At 41.0% G+C, this 25,278-nt stretch overlaps 2 protein-coding genes across 7 annotated transcripts in view; one reads left to right on the top strand and one right to left on the bottom strand.

Annotated features, from left to right (window-relative positions):
- ANXA1 (annexin A1) overlaps positions 1 to 25,278 on the bottom strand; it is a 360,547-nt gene that overhangs the window by 264,519 nt on the left and 70,750 nt on the right. The gene's annotated exons all lie outside the window — the stretch shown is intronic.
- ZFAND5 (zinc finger AN1-type containing 5) lies at positions 7,286 to 23,826 on the top strand. Of its 5 annotated transcripts, none has more exons than XM_051789455.1 (6): positions 7,286 to 7,665; positions 10,546 to 10,703; positions 11,127 to 11,238; positions 11,656 to 11,753; positions 21,812 to 21,937; positions 22,174 to 23,826. In XM_051789455.1, exons 1-6 carry the CDS (start codon positions 7,301 to 7,303, stop codon positions 22,320 to 22,322), a joined length of 1,008 nt encoding a protein of 335 aa, XP_051645415.1. In that variant the 5' UTR covers positions 7,286 to 7,300; the 3' UTR covers positions 22,323 to 23,826. The 5 variants fall into 5 exon arrangements, with proteins under 5 accessions (XP_051645415.1, XP_051645416.1, XP_051645419.1 ...); XM_051789456.1 differs by lacking the exon at positions 7,286 to 7,665 and adding an exon at positions 8,392 to 8,533; XM_051789459.1 differs by lacking the exon at positions 7,286 to 7,665 and adding an exon at positions 8,441 to 8,553.

Genomic DNA, 25,278 nt, shown 5'->3' with positions numbered 1-25,278 from the left:
CAATTTCAGGAGTGACTGGGAGTTGATCATTCTCGCAGTCATGGTCGTCCAGCTCAGGGCAGTGAGACCCCCTTGGTCTGTCATCAGTGTATGAAAACAGAGGTAAAGAAAGTGTTAAACACCACTGCCTTGTCTCTGTCCCTGGTTGGGAGGTGAGTGTCCTCATCCTGTAACAGTGCTGATATTTCTATACTGCCTACTGCCACTAATATATTTGAAAAAACTCTTTTTATTGTCCTCTATATTTCTGGCCAGCTGCAATTCCAGCTGAGCTTTGGCCACACAAATTTTCTCCCTGCAGTGGCAAGGAGCATTTCTGTATTCTTCCCATGTCACCTGACCTTGCTTACACTGGGCAACCACCTTTCTTTTTTTGCCTTATATCCAAGAGAAGATCCCCGCTCAGCCAAGCTGGCCTTCTGCCTTGCCTGTTTGACTTCCAGCATTTGGGAATTGCCTGCTCTTGTGCCCTGAGGAGATGATGTTGAAAAATTGACCAGCATCAATGGACCTCAGCAGCTGCAAAAACATTTCTCCCAGAGGACCTTCCTTACTAAATCTCTGAGCAGCCTGAAGTCTGCTTTGCTCACATCCAGAGTTGAGGTTTTAGCGGCACCTTTCCTCCTGTCAACAGAGATTTTAAACTTGACCACTTCATGGTTGCTGTGGCCAAGATGGCCACCAGTCTCCACTTCTGTCATAAGATGTGCTCTGTTGATAAGCAGATCAAGGAGGACATCTTTCTGAATTGGCTCTCTTAGGACCCTTTCCATAAAGTTGCGATCCAGGTTTTTTAGGAATCTTCTGGCCAGGTTTGTACCAGCTGCTTGATGCTCCCAGTTAATTTCCAGCAAGTTGAAGTCCCCCATAAGGACAAGGGCAGTTGACTTGGAAGTGTCCCTTAGTTCCTCAAAGAATAATTTGTTAGCATTATTGTCCTGGGAGGGATGGGAGGTCTATAGCAGACTCCCACAGTATATGTGCATTACTTGTTTGCCCCTTGATTCTTACTCAGCTGTGCCATTGCCACCTGTGAGCTCCAAAGGTTCTACCCCTTCTATAATATACTTCTCCACTTCTCCACCTCTTCTGCCCTGGCTATCCCTCCTGAAGAACCTGTAACTGTCCAACAGAGCACTCCAGTCACAGGACTCGTTCCCACCAGGTTTCACTTATGCTCTTGATGTCAAGTCTCTGGGACTGGGCCAAAGCTTTGAGCTTTGATGATAAACTCAGAGCTTCTCTTAGTTTATCATCAATGTTTCGTGCATTGGTGTAGAAATGTTTCAGGTGTGGTACATTGTAGCCGACATCTGGTGAAGCAGATTGAGGGGTCCCATAAGTGCTTGTTTTTTCAAGTTTTGGCACACCATCCCATCACTTATCACTGGACAGCCTGGGTTTCCCCCTTTCCCCCATTCACAGTAGTTTAAAGCTCTATCAACAAGCCCTGCTGTCTGCTGTGCTAGAACCCTTTTTCCCCTCTGAGAAAGGTGCATCCCATCAGGAGCCAGTAGACCAGGTGTTGAGTAGCAACAAACTTATTCAGGAGCAGAGTAACTAAACTGTCCAATCTTTGCCTATCAGCACGGTAAAAAAAAGGATCTGATGCCAAGAGACATTCATATCAGTAAATTTGCTTCTCAATAGGAGCACTGTGAGCACTGATGGAGTCTCCTATAGATTAAACAAAAATCACAGAACACCAGGCTCCTGTGGTCTTCCTTTGATTCTCCCACTATGATCATGTGCTCTTGTCCCAGTCTATTAGGTAAACATGTTCAACTAAAGTTAGGTACATAAATCCATATTTAGGGATTGACCTGATTTCTAGAAATGTTTAATATAATCCCCACTTTGATCCCAATACACCAGGCCCTCTTCTGTCCAGGAGAGAAATGCATCTTATCCCAAGCAACTGGGGCTTTATAAAAGAAGCAGCAAATGTAATGAGATCATCAGCAGGAAAAAGGCTATGCATCTTATGTATTGATATTATAGATCAAAGTTGTAATTACTGGATTTTTTTATTATTTAAGATTAAAATGCAGGGAGGCATGAAGCATTACCCAAAACGGCAAGACAGTCTGGTAAGTGAATCTGAATAGACAGTTCTCCCAGCTGCCATCTGCATTCACTTCTGTATTACCATCATCTTATATTCTGGGTAAACATTGCCTTTATTTTTTTATAAGTGAATTCTCTTCATTTTTTTATTTGTAGTAAGACTATCAAAGGAAAAATCAGAAGCTAGAAACTGGTGCCATCAGATATGTGGAACTGGGTCAGGAATACATAGACAAAGAAATCTCCAAGTGCTGAGAAATGAAGAAGCAGTAACATGAAGTTTTCTCTGGGTTTGTGGTGCCTTTAGAGTGCAATGAAGTGAATGCTTTCTCAGAATTGCTAATTTTGCATATTCTTTATGTTTCAAACTGCATTCTCAGCAGGGGCTATGTATTTTTTCCAAACATATCTTACTTCTGGATATAAAACATGAATGTCAAACCACCATCTTAATGAAAATTACTGCATTTGTTTTCATTTACAAAATTTTTAAAATAGACCGTTACAAAGATTTGTCTAAACAAGCACATGGACACTTCTAAAAGAGTATGATGCAAATGGCTTGTGAGAGTAAGTTCTTCATTAAAGTTTTTATATTCATAAGTTAAGTAAACATCATCTGAGAATGCCACAGCAAAAATATTCAGCTGGCATACAAAGAATTCCTTTGCAGAAGCCCAAACTGGTCACTACATGAAACTGGCTGTTGTGGAAATAGACTAATACGCATCTTGGTTTTCTTGAGTGACTCTTAAAAGTCACTTAAGTGAAGATTTTCAAAAGAAAATTTAAGAATTTTGGCTAGACGGATCTCTAGATGATGTACTTTGGATACCTTGGAAGGACATGTTTAAGCTCATGTTTAAGGTGGGGCTTACTTTGCCAAAGCATCTTCTTTAAAGACTGTCTCAGTCTGGCTATGCACCCAACTGCTAGCTTGTCTGGGGAAGCACTGTTTTAGCCTCTGTTTTAACAACTCTGTGTGAGTTACAGCAGAAATACTAGGGGATACAATCCAGATATTTTAGCTTTCTGGAATGCTTTCAAATCTAGTGATATGTACAAATTTGGTCTTAACAGTTAATGAAACTTTACTAATGAGTATCTGTGGTTGCAGAGAAATGCCTATAAAGTCACCTTAAACTGCAAGATGTGCTATGATGTCGTTTCACATACATGCATACACTACAGCACATTGAAATACTGTAACTCCATCTTCCACATGCCACTGAACGCTTAAAAAATCCAGAATAATATGCAGGACCTCAGAACCATGTTAGTATTTTAGTTAAAAGGAGTGCATGGATGCTCTCCGTTTCACCAAGCAACATGTACTTTTTGAAGGTGATATGCTTGCACAATATAGACCAAATTTTCAGTTGGCCCTTACTGTCCCAGAAGAGTATCTTAACGTAAAAGTCCCTAGATTTGCAGAAAAAGATTATCTGTCTGCCAATCATCCAGTTTTGCAGGCATGCAGATATTTGTGGACTCCACTTGAGAATTGAGCCAAAGTTCAAACAAACTGCTTTTAAGTTTCCAGCACTGAAGCAGTCTCTCCTCAGTGCAAAGATGTAAAAAAGAGAAAGTGTGTATCAGAATGGAAAATCTGCCCTCACTGTGTTATCTCCCTCAAAACATGTATTGTTTCTACGCATGTCCATCTAAAGCACGTGAAATTTTCCTGTTTATTTATGTAGTTTATTTTGCAAGCACAGAAACATTGCTTGTAAAATGTTTATTTTCCTTTGAAGTTAAACTGTATTTAATAGTCTACTTTGGATAATGATTACTATTTTCTTTAATCACAAATTAGGTGGATTGTTATGTACCCATATCCAGCTACAAAATTCAAATAAAACTATGAACAACATAATACAAAATTTAAGTAATGTTAAAACATAATTCAATAATGTAAATAACTCTTAGGAATGAGGGGCTATCAATTGCTTTTCTCCAGAAAGGCACCTGTCAGTGAAAAGTTAGCATAATTCCCATCCCTCAGTTATGGCCTGTTGGAAATGTAAACAGAAAGCACATTTTCAAAGACCAGTAACTCAGAGTACTGTCTCATATTAGCTCTAGTCTTGTAGCAGTAGTCTGTTTTATTCCTGTTACTGGAGAACATTTTTGTCCTGATAAGCAAGCTTCAGTTAAGCCTTTAAAATCGCAGCCTTTTAAAAGTTCCATATTTGTCATAAAATAATTGTGGCTTCTATATATTCAATACCCCAGAAACCTGTTCATTACAATGCTGCTAGTATTGCATGAGTCCCTATATGGCAGTAGATGTAAAGCTTTTTCCTTTCTATGTCATTGATCCAGTCTTAGCTCCAAGACATAAGAATTCCTGGGGATCTTCTGTGTGAAGGATCCAAGCAGCTTAAAAACGTAAGTTTTTTTTATGGTTCCACCAATTCACAGCCAGAATTTTCATTCCCTCAGGAAATTTTATAAGTTGGTTTTAACCCTACACTCTGATACTCAGAGGATCCCCACTGAACGCCACATGAAAGTGTTGGAGTATAGGGAAGGGAGATTACACATTATTTTCTGAAGAAATTGATGAATTATTCCTGAGCTCTTCCCAGCATCAGAGAAAACAAAAATAGTATTGTCCTGAAAATTTCTGTGAGGAGAGAGTTAAAGTTAAGTTGTTTGTGGGGTTTTTTTTCTTCCTTAGACTGAATGAGGACATTCATAGACCGTTACCAATGTGTCCTGCCAAATATTTACATCTCCGTGATAAGCAAATGATAAGCCACATATCCAAACTAGCTCAAAAGAATCCCACTCTGAAAAGATAGAAAGATGAACTGCTCCAAATGAAGCTGCAGGAATCTTTTTATGTCACACAGAAATCTAAGTGAGTGCTGTGCCTGACAAATTTATCTTCTGTACCACATACATCCCAGTATTGGCCAGAAAGGACTAGTTTGTTTACATTTACATCAGCCACAAATAATGGTACTAAGAAAGGCGCACTGTTCACATGTAGAGCTGGGTAGGCTAGCAGGGTCTGTACAGCTACACAGACAAAAGAATGTGGCCACCATCAAGGTCATTATGTGAACTGGGACAGTACACACCTGTATTGAACAAACAGGTGCTGCAGATTCACCTGCTTTCATACTGCAGCTTCTCTGCCTACCTCACTCCTCTGACCTCTTTATCTATCAACACTACAGCCACAATGTCCACCTGCAAATACTCATCTCTTGTGGGAAAAATTAAAACATGTTTGATCCTCCAGGACTGAGAACCAGTCATGTTTCAGGCTTTCTGTATCAGGATGTGTGGTCATATCATACCACAAGTACAGCTTGGTCTTTGCCTAGGAGATACTCAAAAATACAGAGAAATCCAACAAGGCAAATTAAGGAAATGTTTTGCTTGTCAGATATATAAAATAAAATACTAGATTGGGCAGAAACTCACTGCAGTCTGAGTGACTACTGTAGCAAAAAGAAAACACAGAAAATTAAGACTATCAAGAGAAGTGGATACACACCATCAGTACAGCAATTTTCTCAGGAAAATAATTAAGAGGAAGATGCATGGTTGAATAAAGTAAATAGTCAATCCTTCCGTTGCATAAACGCACTCTCCCCCCCCCAAAAAACCCCAACAAACAAAACAAAAAAACCCACACGCACAAAACCAAAAACCAAACAAAACCAAACCAACAAACAAAAAACCCAACCCCACAACTGACATAATTTAAATCGGTCGTCTCCAAACTTTTTTGATCATGCATTCCTATTGAAATATTGTTGAGAAAACATCCTTAGTATACATTTTTTTTATCAGTTACATACATACATTACTAAAGTTCTAATATTTTCTTCCTGCACCCCATTGGATCATTTCATGCACACTGATTTAGATGATTTGAGTAACTTAAAAAAAAAAAAGCAATGCTTTGGATGAAAGAAACACCTGGGCTTCTTCCTTGCAGTGTTGCAGAAAACAGTTGGATGCAGAAATATGTAGGCCTTATGGTCACATATAGTTTGCTAGTCATCTTAGGTGAAAACTTACAATTACGCACCATAAGGCAGTCCAACACATTTTATAGATGAAGAATCTGTGGGAAAGATGGGCACTTATCCCTCAGTTGGACTGCTCACCATCTATGTCTAAAAACAGTGTATCACTACCAAAACATTTCAGGGATGCAACGCTTCAAGTCTCTCCGGAAGGCAGATGCTCTTCATCAGGAGGTGAGGTTGCTCTTTCAGAGGAGTGCCCAAAACCCTGCTCCATACCCTGTCACCCTCAGATTCCCAAACCAGGTATTTCCTGCTTCCCTCACCTGCCAACATTCTTGAACAATTCACAACACACAACCAGGAACAACCGCTGCAAGACAGTGGCAGTGGTATGTTTCTGCTCTACAATGAAGATATTCACTTGAGACTTCTTCAAAAGCATCAATCTCTAACCAGTCACCAGCTTCTTCAGAAGCATAACTTGCTTGTGATGCCACTAGGCAAGCAACATGAGGTCCAAAATCTTCTGAAGCTGTGGTTTCGAAGATGCAAGTATCTTTTATTCTCTAGATAAAATACTAAGTTTACCCTGGGAGTGTTCTATCTTTATAGGTCCCTGATATTCCAAACATCCCAAGTTAAAAGAGATCTGTCTTCAAAGCAGTTTCTGTGAACCTCACAGTATTTTTGAAGATATTGGCCTCTTAGAAGATAAGATAGTCTTCAAAACAGGAGGCATAATTTGCTCTTCAGCATTGGATTAAGTGAAATATGTGGCTACTTCCTTATTCTTTTTTCATATGTGAAGGTCGGACCTTCAGAGCAGGGACAGGACAGTGATCAGACAGCTGGTCATGAAATTCATAACTGAGAATTTAAATTGGAATTCTCTTCTGTTTCGGGGCAATACCTCTGCATTTTTGCTTTCGATCTTGTAAGGTAAATTTAGGTCAAATAAAAAAGAAAAAAATACCCTAGGAAATTACATTTTAAGGGCCACCTGTGTTCCCTACGATTTTACGCAACGAGCCGACGCCGAGGCACCACATCCCGCGGATGCCTATCGCCGAGCAGGCTCTCCCTCACGGAAAACCCCTCCCTGCCCCGCCCGGGCCGCCCCCCCCCCTCCCCGTGCCCTGGGGCTCCCGTGACGCGCGCGGGACCCGCCGGGCGCGCGGCCAGGGCGGGGCCCACGGCCCCAGAGCGGCAACGGGCGGAGCGGGCGGGCGGCAGCACCACGCATGTACCGGCGGGCGGGCAGCGGGAGGAGCCGCGGCCGCCGGGCGGGCTGCGCTCCTCCCTCCTCCTCCTCCTCTTTCTCCTCCTCCTCCTCCTCCTCCTCCTCCTCCTCTTCGCCGTCCTCTTCTTCCCCTTCCCCGTCTCCCCGCCTCCAGCGCTTTCCCGCCGCCCGCCCTCCGCGCACGGCGGGTCCCGCCTCGCGCCGCTGCCGACACGGCCGCCGCTGCCGCTGCGGGAACAAAGGAGCGACGCGGCGGCGGCGCGGCCGCCAGCTCGGCGCCCCCCGCGCTCCCGACAGCCGCCCGGAGCCGTCCGCGGCGCCTTCTCCGGCACCCGCCGCGGGGTTCTTGGCCCCCGCCGGGAACAGGTGGGTGAGGGGCGGCGGGCTGGGCTCGGCTCCCTGGGGCCTTTCTGGCGGCGGGGTGTGCCCGGGCCTCCTCGCGGGCGGCCCCTACGGCCGCCTCGTCCCGCCCGGCGCACGGCGCGGGGCAGTGCAGGCGGGAGACATCGAGGTTCCCGTGCCTGGCGGCGGCTGGGGCCTGCCGGCGGCGGAGCCACCGTGACTCAGGGGGTTGCGGGGAGCGGCCTGACCGGTCATCCCCGCCCGCCGCCACCGCTCCTGAGCGCGACACCTCCCTGGTCTTTTGTGTCCCGGCGTCGGGGGAGGCGAGGGGAGTGGGGGGGCCACAGTTAAGGCCTGAGGCGCTGCGGGCTCTTGGCAGGGCCCCCCCTTTGTCTGAGTCAGCCACCGGACTGCAGCCGCCTGGGGAGCGCCCGGTGCCGGTTCGGTTCTCCCGTACCGACCCTGGGCTCTGCCTCGGCCGAGCGCGTCCCTGACAGGCGAGGGCCTCGCGCAATCCCTGTGCCCCCCTCCTTTTGTTTTGTTTCTCGTGTTTAATCGTGGCCTCTCTTCGGGAGAGAGATGCTGAGGCAAATGGGTATTGAGGTCAGCAGGCCCATGGCTGACGCAGTGCCCGAGTTTTATGGCTGTTTTCGGCGCCCGTTTCTGTCGTTACTCCGCAGACTCGGCTAGCCCGGCGGGACGGGGCCGGCCCGGTCACGGCCTCGAGGCCGCGGGAGGAGGGGGGGGGGCTGAGGAGCGCGGCCGGGGTCGGTAACGGGATTTACCCGCCCCCTCTCCGCGTTGAGGCGGTAACGGCGGGGGAGCGCGGCTGGGGCTGCCGGCGGGACAATATGTTCGGGAGACCGCGGCCCTGAGCCGGAGCAGCCCTGAGGTGAAGACCTGCTGCTGCTGGTGAAATGAGACCTTTCTCAATGATCTTGTTTCCTTTCCTCGAAGAGGAGCGGTTGGGTATAACCACCCCCGCGTTTGTGGAGCGGAGGCTGCTCCGGGCCTCGGTCACGCCCAGCAGCGACCACAGCGCTGGCGGGGAGAAGGGCAGCGGGAGGCGGCGGGCTGGTGATGCCGCATTTTCTGGGCTGCCTATAAGCACCCGCTCTCCTCTGAAAGGGAAGGGCGGTCGGATTTCACTGGCGCCTCCTCCCGCCAGAGCCGGCGGCCTGCGGGAGATATAAATAGGGACTGACTTCAGCGGGCGGCGGGGGCGGCCGGGCGCCCCAGGCCCGTGACTTTCCGCCTGATGGGCGGAAGCGCGCTCCCGCTCGCCATGTGACCGAGCGGGCAGCGAGGGCTCGTCTGCCGCCCGAGCGCCCGGGACAGAGCCGCGGCGGCGGGGTCGGCCGGGGTGAGTGTGCGGCTGGAGGTGGGCGCCTTTGGAGTGAACTCGGGTGACACCCGGAGTGCATCCCGGAGCCTGGAAAAGCTCGACTTGTTCAGCGTCGGGTAGCAACGACTTGACCTTTCCGTTAGGGGCACGTATTTCTAAGTGGTGGAAGAATGTGCAGACAAAAGGAGCTGCGGAGTATGTAGTTTGTAGTAGGATAATAGTAGCGTTAGCACCTAAAGCAAGATTTAGTAAATGGTGAAATCTGTTGTGGCACACTGACTTGGAAGTGAAGCAAGTAGATTGAGGTCGGTGTTGGCAGTGTGGTTGGTGGCACTTAGATCTTACCGACTTAGTAATAAAAGGACTGGAGTACAGTCTTTATTTATAATATACAGATATAGGTCTTACAATATAGGTGACGAGATTGTTTTTAGATTTCTCTAGGTGGGTCATGTTTTTTTCTGGCTCACTTGCGTGGTGTGTATGGCTGCCAAACTGTATCAGAGTAAGTGTGAAGCTGTTGTGTAGCCTGAAAAGACACTGTTTATACCTGGAAGGTATTATAAAGCCATAAATAGTACAGCTATTTATATCTGGAAAATTGGGTCCTGTGACCACCAGCAAGCAAGCAGATGAATTTTGCTTGTTTACTTTCTTCTGGTTTTGGTTTACTTTGATGCCAGGAGTTTAGTTTAGCTGGACAAAGGCAGCTGTCAGTTGCAATTTTCATACCCAATCTAAAGTTTACACTAAAATGTCTTCGGGTGCCATATACATGACTTCTACTAAATTTATATTTTAGTGCAGTATTCTTACATGTCCTCAAATTGTAGCAGATTGTGTGATTACTGTGTTCCAGTTTTATTGTCCTTGGGAATCAAGGATTTGGTTGCTGTGCAGTTTTCTACTAACCTTGCTTTGCAGAGGTTAGCAGATGACGAGGTGAAAATTTTTATTTACGGCAGAGAGTTGGCACTGACTGCCTCTGGTAGGCTCAGAAGTCTTGCTATAACTTTATTAAGACACAGGGTTCTTTTTTCTTTTGTAAGCGTGTAAGCTTACCTGTAAACAGGTTGTTAATTGTATTTTTCTTGGAAGAGTATTGTGAGAGCAAGAACTGCTAATAGTGGAATTAGCCTCAAAATGATGAGAGATCGGCACTGAAAAAGCGAGGAGTTAGAAAAAGTAAGCTATATAGTTTACTAGAACTGTTTTGTGGGTATAAACTTGGTCTTGCTTATTCTGCATTCTGTTAGTGCTCAGAGATTAGTAATTAAGGAGTTTTTTTGGCTGTCAAATTAAATTAACTTGTACATGCAACTCAGTGCCCAACAGGTATATTATTTCTCGATACTTTTTCTTCTCTTAATGGTTCATAATGATATTACTTAGCAATACAGTTGGAGTCGTGAATGCCATATTAACATTCATATAACCCTCTTTAAGAATGCTGATATCACTTGGGGGGCAGGTGAGCAGACATACTTTTAATTCTGTAACCCTGTAATTGATTTTGGTGACATGCCAGCTCCTAATGCAGTTCTTGATTTTATTTACAGCATCGAGATGACTCAGGAGACAAACCAGACCCCAGGGCCTATGCTGTGTACTACAGGATGTGGATTTTATGGAAATCCTAGGACAAATGGAATGTGTTCTGTTTGCTACAAAGAACATCTTCAGCGACAGCAGAATAGTGGTAGAATCAGCCCAATGGGTAAGGGTGTGTGGTGTTGATTTTTTCTTTTTTTTTTTTTTACTTCTTTCCAAGTTAAGCTATGGAAGATTACGAGGAATCCTAGAAAATTTTTTAGGAGAACTTCTGAAAGTTATATACTAAAACAATGAATATCCAAGAGATACTACTTTAAATCACAGTAAAGATAAAAGTACATTTCTGTATAATGTATTCTGGTTTGCTTGGCATTCAGTCATAACTTGCTTTCCCACTTAGCCTCCTCTGTTAGTGTATTCTTATGCAATCTGTATTTTGTTTAACAGTTTACCATGTCTTTAAGTAAAAAGTAATATGCAGTAGCAGTGAAGATTTTATACAGACAGTTCATAGCTGTATGGGAGACTATTTGACTAATGTGTTTGCTACAATTTGTTTGTAACATGTCAAATTCTCGTTGTACAGGAACAAGCAGTGGTTCAAACAGTCCTACCTCAGACTCTGCATCTGTACAGAGAGCAGACACTAGCTTAAACAACTGTGAAGGTGCTGCTGGCAGCACATCTGAAAAAACAAGGTAAAATTAAAGTATTACTATGAGGTTTGAATGAGCCGAGTGTGCAGCAAGTTGAAGGCTTGCAGCAATCCTGCCCTATCATAGTGAGTGTCTGCAGAGGAAAAAGGACCCGTGACCTGACAGGGCTTTAAGATAATCTGTGTAAATGAAAAATTATTCAAATATTTGTGACACTGATTCAGTTAAAAGAATGTTCTTTGTTTATTTGCTGAAATAATTTGCTACAGGCTTGCCTGTTTTCTTCTGTGGAAACTAAAACAGTAAAAAAATTATTTTGGAGACAATAGAAGCACATGTCAGGAAAATGAATCAGTAGTAATTGAACCAGTAGTTTATTAAGGTCCAGAATGGACAGTTTAAGCTTTTATCATGAATGTAAAACTAATGTAAATTGTGTGTTTCACTGTACTTAAACAGAAACGTGCCTGTTGCCGCTTTGCCTGTAACACAGCAAATGACAGAAATGAGCATTTCAAGAGAGGAAGAATTAACACCCAAAACAGAGACGGAGCCAGGTATGTTCTCAAAATAACACTGGGTACAAGCAGTGCCTTAACACTGGGTACAAGCAGTGCCTTAACACTGGGTACAAGCAGTGCCTTAACACTGGGTACAAGCAGTGCCTTAACACTGGGTACAAGCAGTGCCTTAACACTGGGTACAAGCAGTGCCTTAACACTGGGTACAAGCAGTGCCTTAACACTGGGTACAAGCAGTGACTTAACACAAGGTGGAGGGTTTGTTTATCTTCTGAGTAGCTGTCTCCTGTTGCAGTGATAGTCTTGAGGAACTGTGTTAAGGGTGCTTCTGAGTACTCTCTCCTCAGAATTGAGAAAAAGGAGAGCTTTAAGATACAATGTTCAGTGTTAGTAAAAAAAATTGACGCTTGTGAGAGTGGTTTTGAATCCCAAACCTTTGTTTTTAAAGGTGAGGCATTCTAAAATTGCATTTGGTCAAGGTGTTCAGTTTTGAAATCAAACTATTGAGATTCTGTGTATTATCAAGCACTACAATTCCAGCTGACTCATGGCAGTCAAAATGGCTTTTTGCATTTTGGAGAACTGTGCTTAATAAATTCCATTCTACAGAGGAGCGAGGATGTGGGGAAAGGGAATACGTGGCTTAAAAACATTAACGAAGCTGCTTAGGGTTCTCAAACTTATTGAGTAATCAGTAGATGGACCCAAAGCATTGTTCCAGGAAAGTAGGATAGTTGTCGCTTTAATTGCTGTGTATTAATTATCATTTAACAGTTTTATTCTCATCCTGGATTGTTACAGTTGTAGTAGTTAAACTTCAAAGTGTAAACTGTTCCATGGAGGGAGGGATAGCTTGCTAAACTACAACTAGTGATTAAATCCATATCAGTACGTTCAAATGGACATCTTAACACACTTGATTTGTACTTAAACATATCCACACTGTATTTAAGAGTTGTGACACAGTTTTAAAGATTAAAAGCTGATGTTTAGTAGGAAGTCTGTTGATTCAAGCAAAGATAAAATCCGTTTTTTCAGTATGAAGTCAGTAACATGAAAATTGCAACAGATGCTACTCAGCACTGTATCAGTGATTTTTATGTAGTTATATCTTTGCTGACAAAGACTCCTCTGACACTTGATATTTAATTGCTCAGTACTTGTACAGAGGATTTTACCATTTGCGTAAGTCATGCTAAGTCAAGGTTCTGTGACACGAACAGTACAGTTATATGATATGTTGGGTTTTTCATTATGTATGGACTGAGGGGGGCTTTTTTGCAATTATTAAATTCCTGTAGCTGATGCTGTCTGAAGAGGCTTTCATTATGTAACTGAAAAATAATTAAGACTTTGATACAGTATTCATTAACCCATTGGGCCTTGTTATGAAATCCTTCCTACCTGAATGTGACAAGAAGGAAATAGGAATACATAAAATGGTAGTAGTGATGTAGTCATAGGTGACTTTAAATCTTAGAACTACTGTCATTTTGCCAGTTGTAAAGGAAATCTTTTATTATTGTTGATATATTACCTGTTTTTCATGTACTGTGAGTCAACTGTATGATAGATAGCGTCACATAGCACACTATTGATAAAAATGGGGGAGAAATCCAAAGCAGCTCAAGATACTTACATATTGTAATAAATAATCTCACAGGTTGAAACCAGTAAAAGCTGTCACAAGCTTGTGTAGAGATCACTGGAAAAAGTACCAAAGAACTTAAATGTCTCTGGAAAAAACTTGAAGAGCAAAACTACCTTCCTGAGAACATCCCTGTAAATTCGTGAGGCAACCTCACCTGCTCTGATGTCCAAGTTCCCTTTCAAGTATTTGGTTTGGCACAGATCCTAGACAGCATAAGATAGTGTCATTGTATACTATTAGTGTTTGTTGGAGATCTTAAACAAACAGTGTTGGCTGTATTCAATGGTATGTTGATCTGTGTCTTGCAGGCAAGAGAAGCTGGCCTAGACTTTTTATACAAAATTCCTGTTGTGTCTGGACTAGGCAGATTTTTTTATCTTCCTTTTTCCAGTAGCATCTATGATGTCTCTCCTTTCAAGGGCATACTGAAATAATGGTAAATAATTCGCATCACCTCATAACAACAAAGCTAATACTTCCTGTGAGGTGTAATTCTCTGAGATAATGCTGCAGTCATGGAGTAGTTAAGGTATCACAGGCTGGCTGTAAGTATAGTCTGACCCTAGCAACAATATTATTACCAGGTAGTAACAGATCAATAACCGTATCTTCAACAGTATCAAGCGACATCCTCTTCTGTAGATTTTCATTAGCAAATGAAATTTTGTATGTTTTCCTTACAAACCAGAAATTTAAAAATAGAATTACATCTGATCAACTAATTTTTTTAACAGTCTCTAGCATAAAATTATACTTGTTTGCTTTTGGAATTAAAACAAGTGAGTATAGAAGGTAGGGGAGTTGAGAAAAAATCAAACAGTGAAGCATAACAAGCTAGGTTTTCTTTATTTTCTGGGGAGGGAGTCAGTTTTTTTTTCTTCTTTGTGCAGGTCGAGGTTTCAACCTGGATTCGTTGGTAACAAATATGGTGCTGAGACAATTAATTGTACCTTAACATTTGAAGACAGGCATGATGGATAGTTGGTCAACTTAGTTGGTCACTTAATTGGTTGTAATTTGCATATGTAAGGTGCTGCGTGTTCATGTAACTGTAACTTTTTAGTTCAACTTACTTTGTTGCAGTTTCATAACTGAACAGTGGCATGTGTTCAGTGCAGTTGTGTCTGAATTTCTCATGTCAAAGAAACTTTATGTCCAAACTCAAACTCATAAATGAATGCTATTTACGATACAGATTTTATAGGATTCTGATAAGCTTTTACACTTTGTAAGGATTGAATTTTAACAGTCTTGTATTATAGAAATATGATTCACAGTTGCTTTTTTTGCCCTGCTGAGTTGTAGGAATTAAATGCAAAATGTAGCGAACTCTGTTCCATTCTGTGGGTTATGCTGTCAGAGCAATATATCTACCAAGTTAGCAAGGCATAGTGGAGGCCTTTCTTAAGGAACTTCTTTTGCTTGTTTTAGCAGGTATTTAAATGGAAATAAGTGTATAAAAGAGAGTTAAATTAATAGTAACCACTAAAAATAATGGGTTTGGAAACAAGTATGTTTAAAAAATTGAATTGTTTCAAATCACAGCATATTTTTAGCATTTTTTGTACTTTTGTATGTCATTATCTTGCTGAATGAACAGCCTCTAGTCAGATCTGTCAGTGTTTTCAGACACAGTATCAGCATGTGTGTGTTTCAGAGGTTTAAGGTGCTTTCTGTGGTTGTTTTTTGTTTTTATTTTTTCAGGAGGTTTTGGTTGGGTTGTGGTTTTTTGAAGGCAATAATAGCTCTGTTTTAGGGAGTAGTGTGATTAGCTATTGTTTGTAAACCCACAGCTGCAAAGTAATACTGCTTACAAAAAAAGTAAACCAGAAAATGAACTGATAATGATATTGTGTAAATTACATTTACTGTTAACTTCCATTCATGCTGTAATTTACCCTTCCATTTCCCGAATTCACCAGTGGCAGTGTTGAAAGGCAGTGGGCAGTAGTTGGTTGGCACACATCTTTTGACTTCCTACCAAGCCATTATGCTTAGAGCTATTTTAGAGCTGTCCTTCATTCAGGTTGAGAAACCCTTGCATATGTTGTGGGTAGAACCAATGTGTTACATCTGTGATGTGTACAGTGTGTTGCAGGTATTATTGTGAGTAAGATAAAAGTAAAGTAGCTTATGAGATATTGTAGGCTCAAGATGGTTAAATACATGACATGCCTTAGGTCTTGTTGTAATTCTGTTTCATTTTCACATATGGCTGTAGTAGTTGAGCTGTGTTGCTATCGTAGACAGTTCTGTTGTGATTGTTGGTAATATTGTCTGATGTGGTAACTCAGTATTGTGTTGAAAATAATTAGCTTTCCTTCATTTCCCATGTATGCTGTAGCTTTGGTAGATGCCCCTGATTGAGAAATTTCTGAAATGGAATTTCTTGTAAGCCCTGAAACTGTCCACATTGTAAAAGGAGGCTGCGGACCCAACTGCTGGTCCTATTCTTGTTCATGATAGGATGGTATTATTATTTTACTAATGATATCCCACAGACATCATCTTTATGATGACCGTATTAAACCATATGACTGTGATACTGAAACTTTACATTGTATTAATGTGGCAGTAAAGATATTAAATACATGTGTTAGAGTTGGTCATGTGGGAAATGAGTTTCATGCTGCAGAATATTTCTATTCCCATTCTTTGGCATGAAAGTAAGCTTGATGGAAGTTTATTCTGTGGCCTTTTATTACAGGACTGGGTTGGCATAGCAATTGTAGTTCCTGAATATAGAAAGGTATTTACATTCAGGAAGCTTGATAAAGCATAATAAGTAGTGTCCATCTTTTCAGACTAAAATTTTATGTACAAATACATTGTTGTCATGGATTAGCACCAGCTCGCAACTAAGTACCACACAGCTCAGTGCCCCCTACAGAGTGGGGAGGACAGCTGTGGGAAAAAAACTAAACCCTGTGGGATAAGATGAAACCAGTTTAATAATTAAAACAAAGTAAAATAAGCAATGTCAATTATAATAACAACAATAATGATTTTAATGAAAAGGGGAGATAGAGGAATAAAACCCAGAAACTCCACAAGTGATGCACGCTACAAATGGTCACCACCTGCTGACTGATGCCCAGCCCATGCCCCAGCAGTGATTGGCAGCTCCCAGCCAACTCCCTCCTGGAAGGATGTTCTATGATGTGGAATAACCCTTTGGCTAGTGCATTCAGGTCAGCTGTCCCAGCAATGCTCCCTCAGGGCTTTTTGTGCATATGCTTGCTGGCAGAGCATGAAAAACTGAAAAGTTTGTGATTTAAAATAAGCACTATTTAACAACAATTCAAACATTGGTGTGTTATCAGCATTATTCTCATACTGAATCCGAAATGCACTGTACCAGCTGCTGAGAAGGTTAACTCCATCCCAGCAGAAACTAAGACAATTGTGTTACTATGTAATGTAAGAATAGCACTATCTCAAGTTCAGCTTTCAGCTCCAAAACTGCAGAAGTGCATCTGATGTCTTTTAGATGACTTCTCACTTCACCTGTTCTCCTTCTTGTTTTATTTTTACATTTCTTCAGCTGTGGAATTGGACTTGTCCCCAAGTCACAGTGCTTAAATAATAATAAATGCTCAAATTTTTTTTTTCTATGCTTTCTGAAGTTTGTGCCACTGGTATGCTTACAGTTTAAGCTATTGGGATCGTATTTTGGTGAATTTTCCTTTTGTCTGAGAAGCTTCTAAAAACTTACTGCTGTTACTTTTGGGGTAGCTCTTTCTGGTCTCTTCTCATATGGGAAGGGCTAGAAAATAATACTATTTTATTTTCACCATGTTTTGTTCAGTTGAAACATGGGATTCATTCTTTACCAATGTGAAATCTCAGTGGGAAAATACCTGTAATCAGCATCCTTTTTGAAGCAACCATGCTGTTTTATGTAAGGAAAACTACTGAGAGCTTTGAACATCATTTTCTTAGAGTGGTTTTTAATTTTAATGGCATTCCCACGAAGTCACTGTAGCTTAATAATTTAGGAATCTGAGAAGAGTTTTGTTCTCCAGTTTGTAGGACCCTTCTGTGTGTAGATTGAGTAGCTGTTAGGCTAACTGTGTGGCTAAGTCCTTCCATCCGTGGCCTTGCTGCTTCTCTTGTAAAGATGCATCTTGCTTTCAGACTACATATGAAGGAAATTTTCCCAAGTTCTTGACGAAGTGGAGTTTTATCAGGCACTTCTCCCAATACTGGGATTATGTTAGTCTTTATCATCAATCTGCTAGGATAATAGTCTTCCTTGGGCATGATGGTAATGTATTTTATAGTGCCTACAGATTAAGACCAAAATACTAATTAATAAAAACCTGCCCAGTTCTGAAAATCTGTTGGTCCTAAGTTTTTTGGCATTGTAATAAGAGAACTGATGTGATAAAATTCATTTGAAGTAAACCTTATCAGGTCTTGAGCCAGAGACTGGGAAGGGAAATGACCAAGGTGATGGAGAGGGGTACACAGAACCATGGAATGGGTTGGGTTGGAAGGGGCTGTGTAAAGATCATCTAGTTCCAACTCCCCCGTTCCTGCGCCTCACTACTTGAAGTTAAGAATTTCTACCCAACATCTAATCTGATTCTCTCCTCTTGTAGTTGAAAAACATTTCCCCTTGTCCTGTCACTGTCTGCCCATGTATAAAGTATCTATCCCTCTGTTTTATAAGCCCTCTAAGGACTGGAGGGCTTCAATGAGGTCTTCCCAGAGCCTTCTGATCTCTGTGCTGAACAGCCCCAGCTCTCAGCCTGTCTTCACTGGAGAGGTGCTTCAGCCCCCTAATCATCTTTGTAGCCCTCCTCTGAACTTGCTCCAACAGTTTCACATCTTTCCTGTACTGTGGACCCCGGAGCTGGATGCAGCACTCCAGGTGGGGTCTGATGAGAGCAAACTACCACATGGACAGAATCCCCTCCCTCGACCTGCTGGCCACTCCTGTTATGATCCAGCCCAGGATGCAGTTGACCTTCTGGGCTGCCAGCATGTGTCCAGCTTTTCATCCACAAGAACCTGCAAGTCCTTCTCTGCAGGACTGCTGTAAGTGAGACACACTCTGTGTGTCCTCATGTCTGTGATTGCTGCAACCCAGGTGCAGCACCTTGCACTTGGACTTGTTGAACTTCATGAAGTTCTTGTGGACTCAGTTCACAAGTCTCCCTGAATGGCATCCCATCCTTCTGTTATGTCAGCTTCATGTCATCTTCAGATGTACTGAGGGTGCACTCGGTCCCACTGTCTGTATCACTGGCACTGGTCACAAGACAGAGCCCTGAGGGACGCCACTCATCACCAGCCTCTGCCTGAACACAGAGGCATTGACCACACTGCTCTGGCCTCATCCATTCAGTCAGTCCTTTGTCCACCACATAGTCTATCCTTCAAATCCCTTTTCCTCCAGTTTGGAGATAAGGATGAGGAAGTGCATGTGTGCCAACAGAATCTCTGGTAAAGTGAAAGAAACTGTTTTTGCAGTGAGGAGTTTGCTTCCTCTGAACACGGTTCCTGAGGAAGCAGATCTACAGGTACCAGTAACTACTGTTTTTGACCTTTCAGTATTTTGCTGCTACCCATTCCATGGTGATGATACAGAAATCATTTAGAGCAGTTTGATTAACACTGTATGATTTCTGGCATGAAATTAGTTTAATGTATTGAGGACTGGAATTGTACTTCCCCAGCTGGATTTGGCATCTATGTTAAACGAAGCCTTTTGTGAAAAGCAATTGTAACAACAGTGGTTTAGTTTAAATGAGCTCCTGATGTCATGGTGAAAACAACTACAATTTTCAATATTTTTCATCTAAGCTACAGGTTGATAAAAGAGGAGTTTCATTCTGAGCTTTAAGTAAGGGGCAGGGTAGGCAGCTTTGCTTCTGTCCTGGCCATTACTCAAAAGCACATTTATGAACATTTTACACTATAAAAATTAATCATCAGACTTAAATCTGCTGGTGTAAATGAACAGGAGAATCCTTTATGGGGAGTAATAACTGGACATTTTAATTTGAACTTACAGGGCTATGTCCCCTTGTCTTGGGACCTTTTAATGACCATTACTGCATATTGTGTACTGCTTTTCCTTCTTGAAAGACATTTTAGTTCTGGAGGAAGGATTCCGTTCAGCAGCCTGTACCACTGCAGTTTCTTATAATCACTTTCATCTCTTCACAGTTTACAGTCTGCCAGTTATCAGTTATTTGATGCAAAGAAGAAAGTATACCTGTAGTAGTTGGTAACATTTTCCCCTAGATGGATTTGTTCTCAGTGCCTTTGCTTTGTGGTAGAGTGGTAGTTCCTGGGAAGTTGTTTCCATTTTTACTTCCTTGTTGACATGTTAGACAGTGATACAAATTGTTCCTCTTCTCATTTTTATCTTAGTGTATGTTCTGAGTGACTTTGTCACTTTATCACTGTTTATTTGACCCTTCTACATTTTTTTTTGCATATGATTGAAAAAGCATGCATACTCCCAGACCAGAAATTTTTAAGTTAATTCTGATGCAGATGGGGCTTTCCCCTAGCAAACTACACACTGAATTGCAAAGTGTGTGAGTGTTTCTGGTTCCTCCTTTTCATCTGTCATGGCTTACAATTAGCATTTCATTTTTAAACAAACTAGCAATAACAAATCTAAAAGGATTTGACCATGCTTTTTGGACGGTGTTTAGTCTTTTTGTCATTTTAAGGCCATAGCTGATGGCTGTTAGCCAAGGTGCAATAGTATCCAACAGCTATATTCTGTGATATTGCTGGTTTTTAACCTGGTTTTTGGTCACAGGCTCTCCGGTAGATAAACTGGTGCTGAATACTGCTTTTCTTGGGATTTAAAGACAAGTTCAGGGGATCATATTTGTTCATCTAGAAAATGGTAATCAAGACGAAGTTGTTTTCTCAGGGGAAAAAATCAGCAGAAGTAACAATAGGAGTAATGATTGTAGTACTGGTACTGTGATATTTTTCTTATCCTTTGTACTTGGCAAAACAGCAGTAACACTGAACTTCCCAAATTTTTTATAAAAAAGATCCATGTGGTGTGACAAAAAATCAAGGCAGAAAATGGCCTTGGTTGTTTGTTCATTAGGACTGTTGCTGTAATGTGTAAGTAAACTATAAGAAAATATTAGCAACGGCTTGTTTTACTGCATGAAATTTTTTGGTGATGAGCGCTGAAGATTCCCTGTTACTTCTCAGAGCTTGTCATGTTTAAATCTTGTTCTGATTATGCAGTTGTCTTGCCTGGAACCTTTCTTGTTGTACAATGAATTGTGAAGCTTTCTTTGTGTTAGTGGTAATAGTGAGCTGATTTTCACAATACTTATGAATGGTTATGCAAACACACTTTTAAAAAAAAAGTACTGATCCAAAAGAATCTCAACTAACCATATTTGTCTGTATAAAGTTAATTACAAATAAGTCCTTAAGGCTAATGTGCTCCATTTATTCTGGAATGCATTTTGTAGTTTACTCTGTTCCAGAACAGTAGATGTTATCAAATAACTGGGAGTGGTCAGCAAACCTGTACCAGGAGCAGGTATTAAAGTTGTGTACAACTGCACCTTTCTCAGTTTTCCTTGGTTCCAGTTTGGATATAAAAAGGATATCAATAAAAAAATTCTGAGAAAAAAATTACTCTTAAATAAAATGAACAGGTTCACAAAAGGACACATTTTTATTCTTCAGAGAACTTCAGTAAAATTTGACTCAAGTTTGTTTAAAGATGTTCATAAAAGAGGTAATTGAGAAATTACTCATTTTGACTATACCTGCTTTGACAATAAAACTGGATAAAGAACAAAAATGCAGATATTCAATCAAATCTACACTTTGTTATTTAAGTGAGAGCTCTTTTGAACTGTGTTTTGTAACTGTGTTCTGGATCTGTCACAGAATTAGTGGCTTGCTAGCTGCTGTCTTGATGAACTGTTTTAGATACCTGACTTCGCAGGAGTAGTGGCAGAGTAACCCAGTACTGTGGTAGTAACATATTACTGAATTTCATTTGTTTCTAAAGTATGTTAGTTATATTTTCTACAGGTATTCCTCTGTTCAGCAACTTTAGCTGTGACAATATTGTTCCTGTTTTAGATTGTTACTTGATCAGATGATTTATTTAAATATTAAATATGTACATGGAATTTCTGGAAGGAATTTTCAAGGCTGTATATGTGTAATGAATAAGTACTATGTATTTTGTAGCTGGTGGAAGTGTTGGGAAAAGTCTGATTGTCTCAAGTAGAGCCAGAAGGGGTGAATAAAATACCTAAAAATCCCTATTTCTGATTGATATTTTTGTAGACTACTCTGTGTGAGTACTTTAGACAGCAAACATCAGGGGCTTGGTGGGTGAATTAAATCTTTAATATGTGTATGCTACTGAATACCTAGTGAAGTCAAGAAAAGCAAATTTAACCCTGATTTCCTTTGCTTGCTTTAATAGTTGTTACTCAACCAAGCCCATCAGTTGCCCAGCCTAGTACTTCAGAGAGTGAAGAGAGAGCTGCTGAACTGCCGAAACCAAAGAAGAACAGATGTTTCATGTGCAGGAAGAAGGTTGGCCTTACAGGTATGAGAACACTTTGTCAGTTTTGGACAAATCTGGATGATTAGTTACATCTTGCTAGATTAAACTTGATAAATTATGTGTTCTACTAAATTTATTTGCAACCATTCATTTTTCTTGCTCTGTATGTCAATGTAGATAAACATACCCCCTTTGTGGTAACTATGCTTTTAATTAACAATTTTAACCTAATTAAAAGCAAATCTTCCTAGTGATGTTTCTTTTTTTTCTATGTACAGGATTTGACTGCCGATGTGGAAACTTATTTTGTGGACTTCACCGTTATTCTGACAAGCATAACTGCCCATATGACTACAAAGCAGAAGCTGCAGCAAAAATCAGAAAAGAAAATCCAGTTGTCGTGGCTGAAAAAATTCAGAGAATATAAATTAACCTGCTTGTGAAAAGACTGACTGACTTTTTGTGGGGCTTTTTTTTTTCAATACATCCTAAAAAACATGAAAGAGCAGGTGCATGGCCATTTTCCTTTGTTCTTCAAAATTTTACTTCTAGTCCTGTCTGTCTAAATGATATTTCGAAATGTTTGGGTGTTTGTTACAGGCAGAATTGGATAGATACAGCCCTTGAAAATATACATGCCCTTCCCAGAATATAGTTGGATGATCAGAAAGCTGCACAGGAATACATATGCACAGAGGACAGACTCTAGTTCACGCGTGCCAAACAGATGTGTACTGTCTGCATGTATGCAGCAGATCTGCCTTTTGAGATGTGCTTGAGGTATTTAATGTTTGGCTAATGTTACTGGCCTGTTTTGGAGAAGGATACATCAAAACGGTGGCAGTCTACTTCCATCATTTAAAATCTCATTCTAATTTTAGTTTCCACACTCCATTTTAGTTTTCCAGCAGAATGTGAGCTGTATAGAAGGGTCCCCCATCCCAGAAAGATGAGTGTCGGTGCCATATTTAAGTCACTTAACAATTGCACTGAGAAAAATGGAAAAAATCAGATACATAGAAGAAGAAAATTGTTTTGGAAAAGATTACATTGACTTTAAAATCTTGAAAAGATGTTCCCAAATGAAATGTCCTGTTAAGAGCTTATGAACTAGCCTGCAACAGAGTTGTCTGCTTTTCCTTGCATAGCTAAAAATGTGTAGCACAGTATTGTAAGATTGGCTTACAGAATAAGGTTACATACGTTTCTAGACATACCACAGCAGCTCTATCAAGCAACACGGGTCTAAATAAGTTGCTGATATATTAGAGCAGTTTATTATTCATATACTACTTATGTTCTGTGTGTTCCGAGTTCAAAAGAATATTAGGAGTTAATTTTTCTAGTTTTAAATGTATTAACAGTTGCACCATTCTGCATGGAAAACCATACCCAACATGGCTGCTGTAGTGGTAGCTGGAACCACTCCTGGAGGGCTGCTTTTTCATTTTTAATTGTACTTGGGTATAGGACTGTAGTGTTCTTGGGTGTATTGCATGGGCTGCATTATCTATGGCATTGTACAATAACAACTCTAGAAAAGGCAGTATTCTTCACTGATGCTTGTCTGGTAATATATATCACTTCTGTGTTATAATGGAAGGGGGTTTTGTGATGTATGAAACTTGTGTTTTTATATAAACAAATACGGTTTTAGACTAGTGTTGTGGTAATGCCTGTTCGCATTTGTAAATAGTTACGTATGTACACAAGGCGCTACTCCTGACCTTCTGATTTTTATTGCCAGTGTTCAGTCTTAGTTTTTACTTCACTATTAAAAGTGTCAGGTTTTTGCTTCTAACTTTGTTCTTCTGAGTTATTAGATATGCAAACATGTACAGATAGTTCTTATTTATGTATTGCACATAAGCTACCCAGCATCTATGCTATATTGTATTATGTAAATAATAAAAATAATGTACAGAAGGAAATACTTCCTTTTGTGATAGTTCATTGGTTTTAATTATTGCTGTAGGGAGGATATGACCTTGTAGAAGTTGAGGTGCAGAGTTTATACTGAGTTCTTACAGATGTTGTCTTTATGCTTTAGCCTGCCTACGTCCTTATTTCTTATTTGGATTTACCAACTTCTTTTGAGACAACTTTCACGAGCAACTGGAGTACAGGTAACTACTTGATGGCCTGACAAAAATGCCGACGAACAACAGTGTGCTTAAAGGGAGCAAAGGACAGTACTAGCAATGAACTTCAAACTTATTTCCAGTGGATCTGTTATGATAGAGCCAGTACGCTGACTACATCATTCTGTCCACATCTCACCAGCAGACCTGGGCAGAGTTACTGTCAGTGTCAGCAGCCAAATACAAATGGTAAATATGCCCAATTTATCCTTCCCAATGGGGAAGAAAAAGGACACAGTACGCAGCATGTGTTGCCATGGAGGAAGACATCTTCGCTACTGGATGTTGCACAAAAATTGCTTTGTATCAGAAATGGATAATGTGTATGCCACCAGTCAGCTGATAGTCAACATAAGTTAATACTCCAGCCACTGTGTATACATCCAATAAGGAAACACAGGCATGCTCTGGGACTTCATTTTCCTGGATGAATTTTAGGATGTCATCATGGAACTGCTTTAAAGCACTAAAGTTATTTTTCTACCTTTTGTATTAAAGCAATATCAGCAACTCCACTACAACATAGAATGTTTTTCTCTTTTTTATCCTTTTTTATCCTTCCCTTCTGAACTTGAGAATGCCCTGTAACTGGATATTTGAGGAGACCTGTCTGATTTTGATACTGTCTTGGCTAGAGTGGTTTAGGACAGGTAATAGTACTGATACTGTTAGGTAATGATGATGATGGTCTCAGTCTCATGGTCTGCATTCTTCTGTACAAATCTGTACTTGTGAACTCTTGTTTAAATATTTAATCTTGGTACATCTGTACAGGAAAGTATGAAATGAAAAATCCCTCTTTTTCTTCTAAAATTGTGAATGGTATCATGTAAATTACACTTAAGAGGGGTATGAACCTGTTTTCAAAACTAAGTCTGCAAGCTCCCTGGACCTTTGTTCTTTTGATAGTGTATATAGTGTGTATAATCATTCAGGAACTCTAATTCTGTTGATGCTCACAGAACAAAGGAGGGGAAGATTGTTTAACAAGAGCAGATGTTGACAAAGTGTGTGGAATGGGGCAGGGGGGAATGTTTAAACTTACGTGGTACATCTTCCAAGAGAGAAACATAATCACATATTACTGATCTCATTTAACATTTGGCTGTTAGACTGAGATCTTCTTAACTCATACATAAACACACTGTTTTGGGAAGAGTCTTCCTCTATTCCAAACAACTTTACCAGATGACCAGGACTTTTTTATGTAAAAACAAATGAATAAGTGAAAACAGGTGATGA

The sequence above is a fragment of the Manacus candei genome, unplaced genomic scaffold (assembly GCF_025592945.1).
Source record: "Manacus candei isolate 608988 ecotype Guabito, Panama unplaced genomic scaffold, ASM2559294v1 h1tg000027l, whole genome shotgun sequence".
NCBI classification, from domain to species: Eukaryota; Metazoa; Chordata; class Aves; order Passeriformes; family Pipridae; genus Manacus; species Manacus candei.
Note: the sequence above shows the minus strand (reverse complement) of the source record. Positions and strands in the feature narration are given on the sequence as shown.

Coding starts and splice junctions, on each gene's coding strand:
- ZFAND5 (XM_051789455.1), top strand. CDS start 7,301: ATGTACCGGCGGGCGGGCAGCGGGAGGAGCCGCGGCCGCCGGGCGGGC. Junction 10,704..11,126: donor TGGTAGAATCAGCCCAATGG/GTAAGGGTGTGT, acceptor CTCGTTGTACAG/GAACAAGCAGTGGTTCAAAC. Junction 11,239..11,655: donor AGCACATCTGAAAAAACAAG/GTAAAATTAAAG, acceptor GTACTTAAACAG/AAACGTGCCTGTTGCCGCTT.